General features: G+C 39.3%; 1 protein-coding gene across 1 annotated transcript; it reads right to left on the bottom strand.

Moving 5' to 3' along the window:
* Positions 1 to 14372: 14372 nt before the first annotated feature.
* Positions 14373 to 17064, bottom strand: LOC114308401 (putative receptor protein kinase ZmPK1). Its single transcript, XM_028253986.2, has one exon. The coding sequence runs from the start codon at positions 17038 to 17040 to the stop codon at positions 14608 to 14610; it is 2433 nt and encodes an 810-aa protein (XP_028109787.2). The 5' UTR covers positions 17041 to 17064; the 3' UTR covers positions 14373 to 14607.
* Positions 17065 to 17591: the final 527 nt, after the last annotated feature.

Here is a 17591-nt window from a genome sequence, read left to right as displayed (position 1 = left end):
GAGGCGGAGGGGTCCTATCCCACAGCAGTCCTAGGGAGCTCAGTTGAGGTTCACTTTTCCAGTGTCGAGTTCAAGTTCTAGAATAGGTGGTCAGGAAGATTTCACTTATTACAAGTGTGGCCAGTTGGGCCACAAGAGAGGAAGAGGGCAACGGTCTGTATCATCTTCGACTCCTTCTCAGGGCTAGGGTCAGGGGAGAGGCTAGCTGTAGACACCCCATTTTTGACGGCCCTTATGACTTGGACATCCTTGTATGCAAACCCGATGATGAATTTATTTGCTCATCAAGTGCTCGAAGTCCTCAGTGGAATGCCACAACTTTGAGCTTTTCAAACCCTATACCCTTGTTGCCTCATTCTTGGACCAAGCCTTGGTCCTTCAAGCTTGCAGCTTCTAGTGGCCTGCTAGCTACCACTTTTGGGCTGCCGGCCACTGATGTGGCTTATCGACCAGCCACCAGTGTATTTTGCATATATTTTACGCCAGTTATGCCAGCTGTTTGCACAAATACATGCATCTTCACCCACGTATAGGGCTGGATGTTTTTGAGGGAATTACTTAGTTCTCTATATATAGAAGACCTCTCATATTGTTTTAAAGGTTAGAAAAAAAATTTCTTCAAAAATTTTCCTCTCTCTCTCTCTCTACCAAATCTCTACACTTTTGCCTACAATTCTTCAACCTTTGCCTATACACCCTCAACCAAATCTTCTCACCTTTGAGCTCAGGTACTTTTGAGCTTGGTTTGAGCTCTAGAAGGTGTGTTTACTTGTTTTTGTTACTTGGAATTGCTTCTTCTCTTCAAGAGGTATAAGGCTTTACCTATTTGCATGCTTTCTCTATCATTTTTCTTACTGTTTTTTCGTTGCTTTGGGCTGTCAAAACTCTATGTTTTTTTGGGCTGAAGCTTGGGTTTAAGGCCATTAAAGTTTGAGGGGGTTGATAGCCCTTCTTTGTACCTTGTTTTGGAGGCCTTTGCCATTATGTTTCCCATCATTTTACTATCTTTTTCCAAGCTTTTAAAAACTGATTTTCAGAGCTTTTTCATTAGCCAAAATCATGTTTTGAAGTCCAAATTTGGAGGGGTTAGCCTCCCCTCCTTGTGTCTTGCTTACTAGCCCAATTGGTGCCATGTTTTAGCATTTTAATCTAGCCTATTTTAGCTCAATTCCAGCATGTTTTAGGACTTGTTTTAGACTATTTTAGCACTATTTTGGGCTATTGTTTGCATCTGAGCTTTGTTTTGCATGCTTCTAGGGTAATAGTCCTCATAAGCTTGATGTTTTAGGTCTTAGACATCACTTATTTGAGTTGATAGCACTTATTTTTGGCTTTTCATACTTCATTTCAGCGCTAATGATCTCTGCAATCTCCCTCCATTCTTGGCTTTTTATTTTTCTTTGAAAGTGGTTTCAAATCACTTGTTTGCCCAAGTATGAAATTGAGGTTTCATACTTAATGGTTTAATCCCTTATGGGGTTTATTACCAATGGTATGATGTTTCTTTCATACCCAAAGCAACTTGTGTTTTGAGCCCTCTTTCCATTAGAGGACTTTAATTTACCATTGGACTTAATTGGATTCAGAAATGGTTGGTAAATTAAAATGAGTAACTAAAACTTGGGACTAAAAGTGAGAAAGATAATAATTTGGTTGTGTTCAATCAGACGTTAATTGAACACATGGAAGCTTGAACCATTTCATACTTGTTAGTGATGAAATGATTCAAGTATCCAAGGTCAACTTCTTCCCATGATCATTCATGAAAGGGAGGAGGTTTGTGTCTTGTTTTGCATTTATTGAACTTGCACCTCTTGAGTCACAAGTCATCATGCAATGAAATTGCTTGAGTTTGTGGTTTGTGGCTTAAGTTCGCTTCTCCTTTGATTTGATCATGAAAAATATGGATTAGTTGTGCAAACATACCCTTGAAATACTGTGTATATGCTTTGTTTGTCCTCTGTTGCAGCAAGATGAATCTGTGTAGCAGTGGCCGGCAGACCACCTTTGATGCCCGACCGGCCATCACTGGTGATTGGCAGTCTTTACCAGTGGCCAGTCGGCCACTAATGCAAAGTTCAGCAGTGAGTTTGTAAGGCAAAGTAGAGTGAGCAGCAATGTTGGTGTTCTATTGTGCAAACAAAGGAATTCAGAAGCAAAACAATGGCGTTTTCGAGTGGAAAACGTGCATGCACATGAACATCTCTCATTTCCCGAGGCGGAGTAGTTAATTGTTGTTTAATTTAATCATTAATTGCACTTATGTTGTAATTATTTAATTAGTTAACTAAAATAGTTAGTTAATTTATTTGTTGTTGTAATAATTAGTTAAATTAGTTTAGCTAGTTATTCATTCCGGTTTGTAATAATTAGCTTAGTTAGCTCAATTAGCTCAGCTTTAATTAGTTAATAATTAGCTAGCTTAGTTCATTCGGACTCTCCTTCATGAGAGCGCAATGTAATAACGTGTATATCTTCTAACCCCACATCTTTCTCCTTTTTATTTACTAAGCTTATGATGGTTAGTTTAGGGACATCATGTTTTGTTTAGCATACTTCATATTTGCATCCACTTGTATTGCATGCATTGACGCTCGGTGCATCATTCTAGCTGCATTGTCGTTTCAATACTTCTTTGAATACATGCTTAGACCGCATGTTATCAAATCGATTCATATGCCATGTTTAGTAGCCGAGCCTATCTAATTGCATATCACATGCGTTACACTAGTCATCTTGCATAGTTAGGAATCATGTATTTTTTCTAACTCTTTTGTTTAATTTGGCTTGGAGTATTAGGTGAGTCTTTACTCGCTTTAGCACAATCGCATGAGTGTTGATGTTGCCATGTTTAGCATGCTTGCCATAAGGCTAATTGCTTAATTGATGAACTGCTTGAATGCTTGTAGATGAAGGCTTATTGCTTGAATTGGAATAATTTGAGCAATGTTTATATGCGATCACTTTTTCAAGTGATATATATTTCGAAACGATTTTCAAAACGAACATGACTCAAAATGTTCTAATTCTTGCAACATAGTCTATACTTGTGTGTGCACGCATCACATAGTAATGCTAGCCTAATAATTGAAACAAGAGCATATAATGTAAATAAGAATCATATCATGATTAGTAGAGGCTGATCTTTGATCGGGCGAGTGGGGATGCTCAATTCATGACCTTCCCCTCTCGTACCTAAGTTCCCGAGCCGAGACAATCTTGGTGATGACGGACATGTGGCCTTTGGCACGAGTCATGGGTTTTCTAAATTTTTCAAAATATTTAGATGACAACTTTGTATCTGGCAAAGCAGTCCATTTTTGGAAATTTGATTCAAAATCGATTTTCGAAAAGATTTGCCAGATTTGGACTCTTTGGTATTTATCAATTTCACATTACACTTGTGAGATTAGATTAAGAACCGCGGGAGTCCGAACTGTAGGGCTTATTTCGAACTTCTGAAAGGAGGCACGAAAAAGTCAAACTATACCAGCCGCTCACTTGTTATCAGTGTGGGCAGGCGGAACACATGAAGAGGTTTTGCCCACAATTAGGTGGCACACCTGGAGCGTCTAGTTTGAGGCAGACACAGAGCCACCAGTCTGCATAGTCAACACAGGCCTCGAGGGCTAATCAAAGAGCCTTTTCAACTCAGTTAGTGTATCAGGCTTATGCTTCGAGGGGTGAGCAGAGACCTACAGAGTGTGTGTATGTTGTTATCACACCAGATCTAGCACCAGTGTCGTTGGTAGTGAAAGATACCTTCTTGTTTTGCAATTTAACTCCTAATGTGTTGATTGATACAGGTACATCCCATTCATTAATTTCGTTTGCATTTGCATCAGTTTTGGGGTTAAAGTTGGCTCAGTTAGTATCTCTTATCTCTGTAGAATCACCTATTAGTGGTGAGGTTATTTTGAAGCAGGGGTGTCGGGGTTGTGACATAGAGGTTGTCGGTCGCCGACTTCCTTTTGCATTTGTGTTGATTGACATGTCTAGTTTTGATATTATTTTGGGAATGGACTGGTTGTCATCATATCGAGCTGTTATAGATTGCTACCGTCAGAGGGTCACTGTATGTACCTTGAGCAATGATTGCTTTTATTTCTTGGCGGACCGGGTTGATAAAGTCTTATCACCGATGTATGACCCGCATGGGCGGAGTAAGCTTAGTAGCCTTCTTGCTAACTTCTTGAGTACTGATTGTGATGGAGCCCAAGTTGAGTTGCCAAGGTTAGTTTGTTAATACCCGGATGTTTTTCCTGATGATCTTACTAGGTCGAGTTCTCCATTGATTTAGTGTCTGGCACGATACCGATTTCTATGGCACCGTATAAATTTGCACTTGCCGAGTTGAGTGAGTTAAAGATTCAACTCCGAGAATTGTTAGTTAAGGGTTTTATTCGCCCTAATACTTCACCTTAGGAAGCACCGGCTCTTTTTGCCAAAAAGAAAGATGGTGCGTTGCGACTTTGTATAGATTACTAGAAGTTGAACCAAGTAACTGTTAAGAACAAGTACCCAATGGCTCGTATAGATGATTTATCTTTTCTAAGATAAACCTGAGATCGGTTATCACTAGTTGAGAGTGAGGGAGGAGGATATCCCGAAGACAGCATTCCGTACGTAGTATGGTCATTATGGACTAACCAATGCACCAGCTGTGTTTATGGATTTGATGAACCAAATCTTCCATGAGTTCCTAAACCGTTTCGTGGTCGTTTTTGTGGACGACATCTTGATTTACTCACTTTCTGAGGAAAAGCATGAGGAACATTTGCAGATAGTACTTGAGCTACTTAGAGCCCACAAATTGTACGCCAAGTTTGGGAAATGTGAATTTTGGCTGAGAGAGGTTAAGTTCTTAGGCCATGTGGTATTTGGGAAAGGGGTGACTCTGAATTCATCCAAGATAAAGGCAATGCAAGATTGGGAGCCATCGAAGAATGCTTTCGAGATCCATAGTTTATTGGGGTTGGCCAAGTACAATCATAGATTTGTGAAGGATTTCTGTAGGCTAGCCTCACCGTTGACTAGACTGAGGAGGAAAGGGATCACGTTTGTGTGGAGTGAGACTTGTGAGAAGTTTTTCCAACAGCTTAAGGTTAGACTTACCACTACTCCGATTTTGATTATTCTTGAGAGGGGTTTAGGATATTCGGTGTATTGTGATGCCTCATGGGAAACGTTGGGTTGTGTTTTAATACAAGAGGGAAAGGTAGTCGCCTATGGCTCGCAACAGTTGAAAACACATGAGAGGAACTACCCTACTCATGACCCAGAGTTAATGGCGGTGATCTGTGCCTTAAAGATTAAGAGGCATTACCTGTATGGTAAGAAGTTTGAGGTGTTTTCTGATCATAAGAGTCTAAAATATATGTTTACATAGAAAGACTTGAATCTGAGGTAGATGAGGTGGATGGAGTTTATAGAGAATAATGATTTTGAGTTACATTATCATCCGGAAAAGCCCAATGTTGTGCCTTAAGTAGGAAATCCATTAGCAATTTAGCTTATATTGCCATCCGGGAATAGGAGATGTTGGATGCTATTAGGGAGTTTGACTTGCATCTTAGCGAGTCTATTAAGTCTACGGCCTTGTTTTCGGTAGTTGCACAACCTATCCATGTAAACTGAGTGATAGAAGCACAGAAGGGTGACCTTGAGGTAGAATCCTTCTGGAAGAAGATTTTCAATGGGAAGATAGAAAGAGGCTTGAATGTGTACTCTGACTCAAGTGTTAGATACCTTGGCCATCTCTTCGTGTCAAAGTCTTGCCGAGTGGAAATGCTTCGAGAGTTTTACCATGCACGCCTTGCGGTGCATCCAGGAGGCACAAAGATGTATCACGACCTTTGTCACCAGTTTTGGTGGAGGGGAATAAAGAAGGATGTGGCCGTCTTTGTATCAAAGTGCCTTACTTGTCAACAAGTGAAGACCAAACATCAGAGGCTAGCGGGTTTGCTGCAACCCTTGCCTATAGCCAAGTGGAAGTGAGAGCATGTCATGATGGATTTGGCTATGGGCCTTTCGAGGACTCGACAGGGTAGTGACACGATTTGGATGGTAGTTGACCAGTTGACCAAGTCAGCGCACTTTATACCTATGCTTGTGAGTGACTCGGTAGATTATTTTGCCGACCTTTACATTAGGGACATAGTAAGGTTGCACAGGGTCCCTGCGACGATTGTTTTGGATAGAGATCTGTGTTTCATGGCTCAATTGTGGCAGAGCCTACAAAGTGCGTTGGGCACGAGATTGACCTTTAGCACTGCGTATCATCCTCAGACCGACAGGCAGTCAGAGCACAACATTCAGATTTTAGAGGATATGCTTTGGGGTTATGTCTTTGACATTAAGGGTTCATGGGAAAGGCATTTGCCCTTAGTGGAGTTTGCCTATAACAATAGCTTCCAGTCGAGTATTGGCATGGCACCATTTGAGGCCTTGTATAGCCGACCGTGTAGATCTCTTGTGTATTGGGCCGAGGTAGGTGATACACCTATGTTAGATCCAGAGTTTGTTCGAGAGACGATAGAAAAAGTTGCACTTGTCCGTAAAAGGTTGATTACTGCCCAGAGTCGCCAGAAAAATTATGCCGACCATAGGAGGAGACCTTTGTCTTTTGAGGCGAGAGACCGTGTATTCTTGAAGATATCACCTATGAGAGGTTTGATGAGATTTGGGAAAAGTGAGAAGTTGTCCCCTCGATTCATTGGGCCTTTTAAGATCATTGAGTGGATCGGGAAAGTAGCTTATCGTTTGGCCTTGCCGCCACAACTTTCCAGGGTTCATGATGTGTTTCATATTAGCATGCTTCGAAAGTATGAGCCGGATCCATCACACGTGTTGGATTGTACCGACTGACAGGTAGATGAGGATTCCTCGCATGAGGAGAGACTGGTGAGAGTCTTGGATACTCAGGACCAAGTCTTGCGAGGCAAGACAATTTCCTTGGTTAAGGTATTATGAAAACATCATGGGGTTGAGGAATTAACTTGGGAACATGAGTTGGAAGTCTGTGAGAAGTATTCGGACTTATTTGTTGATGTTTGAACGTGTATTGGAATTTTGATTATGCTAATGAAATATGAAAGCATTGTATATGTTTTGAGAATATAAAAACATTGTATATGTTGTATATGTTTTGGAAACATGGGTTTAATGTGAACATTGTATATGTTTTGGAAAATATGAATTGTATTTTCAATACTAAGAAATTGTTCATCTTGTTGACGAGAATGGATGACTGTAGACGCGACCGTGTGGGGGCCCTCGATGCTACAGTTCGGACTCGATTTGTGTCACGGTTCTTAATCTGAACCAAAGAGTCCAAATCCGGCAAATCGTTTTGAGAAACAGATTTTTTGAAAAGAAGTGCCAAACATGGACTGCTTTGCCAGATACAGAGTCGCCACCTAAATATTTTTTTAATGGGGAAATTTAGGAAACCCTGACTCGGTGCCGAAGGTCACATGTCCGTCATCACCGGAGTTGCCTCGGCCCGGGAGCTTGGGTACGATCGGGGAAGGTCAGCTATGAGCACCCCCTTTCACCCGGTCCGAAGACCGGCCTCTACTAACCGTGATATCCGTTTTTGAAAACTTTATGTGTTCTTAAACCAATTGTTAGCCTAGAATTACTATGTTATGCGCGCAGCAAACAAGTATAGACTAGATTGCCTAATTTGGAAATAAACATTGCATATCCGTTTGTTTTGGAAAAATGTTTTGGAATTTGCTACTCGCAAGTAGGCTAAAATACGGATTTCAACGAGTTTTCCCAACTCAAACAATCCAACCTTCACCCACAGGCATTCAAGCAATTTAACACATAAGCACCTAGCCACATGGTAAGCATGCTGTCATGATAGCATTCACACACATGCGATATGCTAAAGCAGGAAAATGTTTACATAGTACTCCGTGCCAAAACAAAGAACCCGTTAGCAATCAGTGCATGATCTTAGCTCATGTTAAAAAAAAATGGCTAGTGCAACACATACAAGATGTACTTAGAATAGGCTCGGCTAACCTAGACATGGCATGTGAAATGCAGTCAATTGATACACGTATTCAATTAGAAATTGAAGTACAAATGCAGTTAGCGTGATGTACCGAGCCTGATGCATGCAATACGAATGCATGAATGCACGCATGCATTGCATAAGGTATGCTAATTTAAACGTGCCCTAATACTAACCATCAAAGCAGGTAAGTAAAAGGGAAGAAAGAAGTGGGGATTGGAAGACATACACACCACTCACACACACTTATTACAGATTTGCCCTCGCTCGGAGGGACCAACTAAATATTACAAATTAATTAACTACGCAAGCTAATTAAATATTACAAATTGCCTAATCAGCTAAGCAAATTAATTAATCTAGGAAAAGCAGTAAACCGCCTCGGGAGGAGAGCTAGATGCAATGCAAACTCGGTCTTGCTCAGAAGTACACCACCATGCATAGGCTGCCTCTGTTTTCCTTCCTTTACTCCTCTGGAGGCTGCCAAAACCTCAGGACTGCATCCTTGGACATTGGGGGACACAACCGGCTAGATAGGATTACCACCGGCAGTGGCATGTGGCCACCGGCCATCGATGAAGCTATCGGCAGAGAAGGGATTGCCGGTCGGCACTTGACACTGCCGGTCGGCAGAGTATTCCTGCAGAATCTGTAATTGACAGCAACAGAGGACAAGGCAGAGCATGGCAGTACAATTCAAGGCATGTATGCACCACTCATGTCCCTTATCATGTTTGTGACTCAAAAGGGCATGTGTCTCGATTCTCGGACCACCAATCACGCACTTCCGTGCATGATGGCCCAAAGAATCAAATGTGCAATTTTCATGTCAAATGAAATGCAAACCAAACAAACAAACCAAGGCCCAATTCCCATCACCAAGTCAAGGAACAAGGCATGCATGCAAGATGCAATGCAACCTAGGCATACAAGCTAAGGATGCAACATGGCATAGCAAGGCACTTATGCAAGCATACAAGCAAACATGAGGCAATGCAAATGGATGAAAAGATGGACTTATACATGATTTAGGCAACTCTAAATAGGCCCAAAACACTAGCCAAAGTGACCAAAATAAGGGACCAAATACACATACACGCATGCATATGTTAAAGGGCCAACACTTAGGCACAAATGAGGCAACTCTCAAGCACATTTGAAAAGGGATATCATGGACAATTAGCATGCAACATACGCTCTGAAAATCATGCTAAGATGGTGTCAAACCAATCAAACAAAATAGACCAAGCATGCAATGAATGGCCCAAGTACTTGAAGCAAGTCAAAGGGACTTGAACCATGGCTAAGCCAACCAAGCCTCACATGGCTCAGAGGACTTAAAATAGGTTCAAGACAGACCTAGACCATGCAAAGGGGACTCTTAGATGGCATCTAAGTGGCTCAAATTCAAAGGCATGTGTAATGGCCAAAACATGGAGCATACTACACAAGCTTTCAAAGCATTAAAGATACATCCAAGGTAAACATATAGGCATACAAATGGGACTGAAATGACATGGTGGTTGGTTCCAAATCACCAAATCCATGCAAAAATGTCATGCTATACATTCACATACTTGAAGCATACAAGCTCGAATACAAAGGGGCTATACTAAGCATGCCAAATCTGACCCAAACAACTATGGACAGACCTAAAACATGGCAAAATATGCACAAAACCTTCACAAGACTAAGCCTAAAACATGCTCGAACAAGGGCTAACAACCTAAGGCATATTAAGGCAATAACAAGGCATTACATGGTAGGTATGCTAAGCATGCATGGTGTACCAAAACCAACAATAAATAGAGGCATATTATGATATAATAGACACAAAAAACAGCCAAGGCATGGTCAACATGAAGCTTAGCTAGATGCTCCCTCAAGAGGCCAAAAATGGTCCATTTCAAGGACAACAAGGAGAGGGGGTGGTCCTCTCCTTCCTAGGACCTCAAGGCACCATCCTCACCTCTGAAATCCCTCAAGATTTCAGTGGTGAGGAGGCCCAAACACCAAGGTCCCGGAGCTCACTCAAAATGGCTCAAAATGGGGCCTTTCAAAGCCTAAGAGGGGTCAAACACCTCCAAACCACAAAACACTCTAAACAAACAATTTAGAGGGCCTAAAAACAGAACTTTTTTGTATTATACACTAAGCTCAAAAACGATTTTAAGATAGGTAGAAATACAATGCAAGGTTGGAGAATAAAAAGGCTAGTTTCTTACCCTTGAAGACCCCTTCACAAATGATGCTCCAATAGCCCTCCATGGCTTGAATCCAGCTCCAAAACACCAAAACCAACCCCTTAGAACCTCAGTAGCTAAGTGAAGGTGAAACACTATGTGTTGGTGTGCAATAGTATGGACTAAAACACCTAGAACACAAAGAGAGGAAAAGAGAGATAGGAGATATGTATGAACCCTAACCCTAAAACCAGAGCTTCTCTCTGTGTTTCTCTCCCTAAAAATGTCTAAAGTCTCTAACCCTTGCAACAAGAGAGAAGACTCTCTCTTATAGAGCCTTTGGTCTTGTAAAGCTTACAAGACAAGCTTCTAAAGAAGGAGATCCCTCCATACACGTGTATGGAGGGGAGCAAAAAGCAAGACAGCTGTCTTAAAATATCTGCAAAAGCAGATGCACAGTAGTCGGCCGGCCAAAGATGCCATTTTGGCAAAATTTAGTGCCGACCGGCAACAAATAGTGCCGGCCGGCAATATACATTGCCGGTGGCAGCAAAAACCAGCCGGTGGCCTCTAGCCACTGCCGGTGGTGTGTGGGGATGCCTCACAAGGCATTCCCTGCCCTTCCAAGGCAAAACACAAGTGTTTGGTGCGAAACCAGACACAAAACGGTCGAGTTCGGAGATCCTGAGACAAGGCGCATAGCCAAGACCTCCGGGAACTCCAAACGAACACAAACATGGATAATCACCGAGTGTTCAAATGGTGACGTCCAAGTCTTGAGGACGGTCAAAAATGGGGTGTCTACAATGACCAGGGAATGGGTCATGAGGATGGATATGATTGGGGATCATTATTATAATTGGTTTAAACATAACTTTAAAACTTGATTTGAAATTTTGGGGACGAAATTTCTTAAGGGTGGGAGGTGATAGCGATTCCGATTTTGACCCGACTCTTGTTGTATCCCGAACTCAGGTTTCATGGTTTCATATTATTGTTTACAAATTGTTGTTGTTGCATTTGGGACAGGTTGGTTGCTTAGTTTCTAAACTTTTGTTGTCCAAATTTTTGCTCCTCCGCTCGAATGGCACTTCTCGCGCTTGAGCAGGCTTTACAAACTCTTAGTACTCTTACAGGTCTGAAAAACTACTGGGAGAGAGCATTCTACGCTCAAGCTGTTCTTTCCGTGCTCGAGCAAGCTCGGCTCAAGCGGCTCTTCTTGCGTTCGAGCATTGGTCTGTTGTCAGTAAAACTACTGGGAGTGCGCATTCTGTACACGAGTGTCATTTCTTGAGCTCGAGTAGAACAACTTATTGTGTCTAACACTCAAGCGTCACTTCTTGCGCTTGAGCGGACTGTGCGTACTTCAGTCCGTAAAAGTGATATTTGACATCACTTTTTCACATTTCTCTCTCTACTTTTCAAAAACTCTAGATCTAGAGTCTCTCTCTCTAAAACCTACCTTATCTCTACATTTTCACCTAAATCCATTGGTTTCTCTACCCATGTGCCTTTGTCAAAAAGGTAGAGCATCTCAAGAGCTCTATTTTAGCCCGAACAAGATTTGGTTTCGGCATTCTTGAAGTTCCTCCATTGTTGCTTTGGTCTTCTAAGCTTAAGGTAGGAACTTTCTACACTCTTTTGTAAGTTTTAACTTAGTTATTTGTTAATTGTGTAAATAATGTTGAAATTTGGAGGATTTTAGACAAACCTAAGGTTGTTTAAAATCAAAAGTAAGGTTTTCAAATGAAGGTGTTGAAAGTAGTTACAGGTGTAGATATGAGGATGCGTTATGCTAAATATGTTAATTTTGACACATGGATTGGATTTGAGAGAAAATGGAGTTTTGCCTTAAAATGTTTCAATTAATTATTTTGTGTAAATAATTGGAATTAGTATTGAAATTGCGAAATTGGAGAGATGCTTAAACAAATAGTAGAGCTGGATACTTGTTATCTCTCACCTATGAAAATTTGGATAATTTATCTGTTTTGGAGATTGTGTATCTGTTTAGAAATATCTATTTTGGACTATCGGTGGAGGATAGCTATGACTGTTGTAGAAATTTCATAAGGATTAGGTGAATTGAAACTAATCTCTTATCGGTTGTCATTGAATATGACTGTGTTTTTAATACATTGTATATATATGATGTTTGGGAGGAGAAAGGAGATGTACTCTATGTTTGGGAGATGAAAGGGGATAGACTCCATTGAAATAAGTTGGCCTGTTTGTCTAGGGTAAAAGTCTCGAAAACCGCACGTGTATACATGGGTGCGATTCCCGCGAACAAACTTTTCGTAAAATGGTAAGTTTGAAGTGTTTATATAATGATTGTATTGGTTAGAGAACCACTGAGTTGTAGCCTCAGGTGGGTTATCTGAATAACAATGGACTTGACGCATGGATTGAAGTGAAATGAATTGTTATAAAATGAATTAAGATAAAATGGCTTGAGATAAGAAACTTGGCATAATATGATCTTATAATAATACGAATGACTTTACCATGGGCATTGTATGTGCATATTATAATTATATCTTTGTTAAGATTCATCTATTGTGTACTAGATTATCTCTACTGGGCTTTGGATCACCCTACTTGGGAAAAACATTTGCAGGTGCTGCTGATATACCTTCGCCAAGGAATTAGCTTGGGAGGATTGTGGAACTGAAGGCTCACTTTTGTTTATTTTGTATTTATTTTTCACAAGCCTAAGGCTTATTTGTATTGAGCTTATGACTCATTAAGTTGTAACCAAGTATGGTCTTGGAAAAATATAAGCTATTAGGGCATATGAATATCTGTTTAGTTTTCATTTCTTATTATTTCTTGTAACACATGTTGTAGATTCAGGATGAACGATTTATGAATGTACATCGCATGTGTCACATTTTGTATGTTAATTTTGATTAAAGAAAGCTTTTTATTATATCTATATCTCTTTGTACTAGTATTTAAAGTTGGATTATTGTAATTATTTTGGGAGTGTTACAATGCCAAAAATCTTACATAATTGGTCAAATTCCCTGTTTAATTTCTCTGCAAGATTCCTTCTCTTCTCCAATCTTTTTGCCCAATTTTATATTGTCATGGAAGTTGCATTTTGAGATTTATAAGTTTAATTTTTTTTGTGAAATATCTTTGGGTAAGATATAAATCAAATGAAGGAATTTGAATTATAGCCAAACTAATTTTTTGTCCCTAAAATATTCTGAAAATCTCTTATCCATTTTGAATTTGAATTTTGAAGTAGATTAATATACTTTTCATTTGAAAGTCATAAATCAAAAAATATACATGGATTAATTACTATTTTTTAAAAAATAATTCAATAAAAGCTAGCCAATAAAAGTTTTTTTAATTATTTAAAAAATAAAATTCTAAAAAAAACAGCATGAGAGTTTTTAGCTTCAGAAAGACTTTCCCGTTAAAAATCTTATTTTTCTTAATATATATATATATATATATATAAATTTTTATCAAATTATCACATCATATTATATTAAATTATGTATGTACGCAATGAGTGGAAGCAAACATAAGAGGGCAGAGAATCTTTTGTGCAATGAGGATAGCCATAACAATGCCCATTATTGTAAGATATTTGGTTGGAGGAAAATATTTGAGACGTCTAAAAGTAAATTTTTTAAATTTAATTTATAATGATATGATATGATAGATATTAATTTTACTCATATTCAATTATATAAAGTCAATTTTGATGACACATCATTGTGGATGAATTTGTAAGTCTTTAATATTTATATTCCTTCAATTATGCTATTAGATGATAATTTTAACTCTTTAAAATTAAAAAATACATGTTTCAATGTGTTGGAAAATTCTATATATATATATATATATGATAGCAATAAGAATCATATAATACCAAAATATTTATAATCCTAAGACATATTTTACATATTCTAAACAGTTTTACTTATTTTTATTCATTCTTTACACATTTTAAAACTCTTTATATATATTTTTCAACACTAACAAATGCCTTCAAATTTATTTTTAACATTTTTCTTATATATAAAGAGGTCTTTAGAGGAGACTTGTAGAAATGCTTATACTTTCTAACATTCCTAAATCAACAAAATTACTCATTTATCGGTAACTTTTTAACATGATAATTGATAAGAGTATGATTTAAAGGTAATAAATAGATTGGGATGAGATGATATAATTTTTGGTACAAAAGATCTAGAACCAGAAAAGACAGTAGGACAACCACACACAACCTAAAAAGTAGGCAACTAAGGTAGCTTTCTCCTTTGCCATGCTGGGGGGAGGCATGATTGTTGCTTGCTACATTTAGAGAAACTTCAATTTGGCCTTTGCTAATAATCTTTATATTATTTATTTATTTTGATGAGGCCTTCTATTTTGCTAATAATTACTTGCCTCATGGTGCAGAAGCCTCTCTACTACTTGGCTCATAGTTGGTCTTGCATCTTTGTCTTCGTCTGCACACTGTAATGCCACTTCAACTAATAGTTCCATCTTACTTGCATCATATCTATCCTTCATCATTGGATCTATGATCTCTTCAAGCCACAACTCCTTCGAAACAATTTCATTCTTCTTCTCTCTCACCCACTTAACTAGGCCCCTTTGTTCCATCTCTCCTGAATTGTCAGAGGTGTGAAGACCTATCATTGGGCTTTTTCCGGTGACCATCTCCAATACCACCACTCCGTAGCTGTAAACATCAACTTTGGATGTGATTCGAAAATTGAAAATCCACTCAGGAGCCATGTAACCTCTTGTTCCTCTTACTCTGGAGAAGCCTGAGTGATGTCCATCACCTCTATTCAATAGCTTTGAGAGACCGAAATCTGCAACCTTTGGCTGGTAATTGGAGTCCAAGAGAATATTCTGAGGCTTCACATCACAGTGGAGAACCCACTCCAAGCACTCATCGTGCAAATAAGCCAGACCTTTTGCGGAGCCTACCGCGATATAAAACCTTTTCTCCCAATCGAGGGCATTGGAAGTAAGATTTTCTGCTAAGGACCCGCGCTCCATGTACTCGTACACCAAAAGTCGGTGTTTCCCGTCCACACAATATCCCCATACCTCTATCAAGTTCATGTGGTTAACTCTTCCAATGGTGCTCACCTCGGCCAAGAATTCATCTTCTCCTTGTTTAGCTTCATTGAGCCGCTTGATTGCTGCAACTCGACGATTAGACAATACACCCTTGTATACCACGCCACCGCTTCCTCTTCCAATCTCTTCACCAAAGTTACGCGTTGCTTTCTTTAGCTCATCGTAGGTGAACTTTCTAAATCCAGTCACGACTTGAAAGTAACTTTGTGTAGTTGCACTTGAATTTTGACGGCTTCTATACAATAAGTACAACACCAAACAAATACAAATAATCTCAACTCCTCCAATAGCACTAGCAAACCAAACCATGAACTGTAATGTCCCATTTTCTTTGGGTTTCTTGTAACTTCTATCGAGCTGCAAACTAAGTGGGTGAGAGCAATCTGAGTTGAATCCTTGAACATGACTTTCATAAAATCGGATTGAGGCATTCGGCAATTTTATGTACATGTCACCTTCAAAACTTGGTGAACGATGTCCATTTAACAATAGTGTCTTGCGATAGCAATTGTAAAAACCACTACCCAAGTTGATTTTGTATTGAAACCCATAGCAGTTGCAGCTTTGCAAGCATTTATTCACACACCACTTGTAGGTATAATTTTCACAAACCATACTATCATCATAGCCATAGAATTCAACATGAGGAAGATGGAGGAAACCAATCTCACTATCATTGCAAGAGAAGTTGAAATTTGGCTCACATCCGAGAGATTGGTCTGTCTCATTTTTAATCTTGTACCCTGGTATACAAGAGCATCTCCTACCGGATTTCTCATGGGGAACATAAGTACACAAACTGTTGGGTCCACAGATACCATGGATCTTGCACGGTTGAGATTTGGCTTGCCAAGTCACGTTCCAAATTTTGTTTTTCTCATCTAGACTGTACATTCGAATGTTGCCATCGTGATCCATGGTTAATCTTCTCTGAATCCCAATTCCAGAATCTGCAGCTATGAATTGAAAATCATCGGTTGATTTGAAATGACCTGAGGAGTTGAATACAGCAATTCTGCTACTATTGTAACTAGACCTTTTGGCCTCCCAGCTCTTTAGCCATGGGTCCGGCCAATACTTGCTAGATATTTCAAGGCCATCATAGACAAGACTGAGGACGTTTTCCTCGTCGAAAAAGAGCTTGTAGAAACCAGAAGAATAATTGTTTTGGCTTCGAGATGACACAAGCTTTGTGTTTCTAGTAAGTGGTTGGTAGGGAAGAAGGGTATCGGTTGGTGATTGAAAACTTTGCCAAAGAATTAAACCCTCCGAAGTAAGAAGAACAAGGTTACCAGTGTCATTCAGTAGCAATTGTACTGAAGAGATTGACTCGGTGTTGGTAGCCCAAACGTTGAGTTGGCCGGCATCTGTCAAGATGAGATTGCCATTTTTAAGGAGGGTGAGCTTGGATTGTCTTCCATTAATGGGTTGGTCTCGGTTGGCCATCCAGACTGTAGTGTGACTCCCATCATACAATGGTTCACGGTACCAAATAGCAAAGCAATAAGCATTGATGCCGACAGAGTAGAAACCTGCCGAGAATACACCGTTTGGTGAAATCAAAACATTGTCTGGTTTCTCCACTGAGAGAGATGAGCCTTCACTCATGCTATATATGTGTGGTGTTGAAAATGAAAAGGATGGGAATAACAGGACCAATGGAATAATAAGGATCAAAATTGGCGTAGCCATGAAGTGATGATTCTGCATATGAGTTTAAAGAGTTGTAGTTGTTATGGGATGATGGTGGTGAATATATATAGTATAGATCATCAACTCCATGGACAGTGTATTTGTCTAGCAAAATTTAATTTTCCCTTTAACAGTGTGTGAACTGGCTCCATGCCATGAATATTTTGTTAATATGTGTTGAATATCTATTCAAAATGACTATTGATCCAAACAGTGGGTTTGAATGAGTCAAAAGGGGCTTCTTGGTGGCAAAAATTCTATTGACAGTGAAAATTTATCTCAAATTTTATTCTGAAAGTGAGGGTTATTTTGAGAAGTGACTAATTTAGTTGATTTTTTTATAGAAATTTTTATTTTTTAGCTATTTTAAGTTAGGATACTTTTTAAGTGGGTAAGTGCATATTATAGCTACAATGAATTTAATTACATGGTAACTACATTGAACTTATGCAAGTACATATAGTATGCACTTTGTGCATCCAAATACTTCCCTTAAAGTTATTGTCAAAACAAGGTTAACTACATGATATAAATTTAAAATTATTAGAATGTGAATCTTATCTACAATG

Source organism: Camellia sinensis, chromosome 15 (assembly GCF_055761805.1).
Source record: "Camellia sinensis isolate YWXY chromosome 15, ASM5576180v1, whole genome shotgun sequence".
Classification (NCBI taxonomy): Eukaryota; Viridiplantae; Streptophyta; class Magnoliopsida; order Ericales; family Theaceae; genus Camellia; species Camellia sinensis.
The sequence above is the reverse complement of the archived record's forward strand: the minus strand, read 5'-3'. Positions and strand labels throughout refer to the sequence as shown.

Excerpts from the sequence above, each read along its gene's own strand:
- LOC114308401 (XM_028253986.2), bottom strand. The coding sequence starts at position 17,040 with ATGCAGAATCATCACTTCATGGCTACGCCAATTTTGATCCTTATTATT.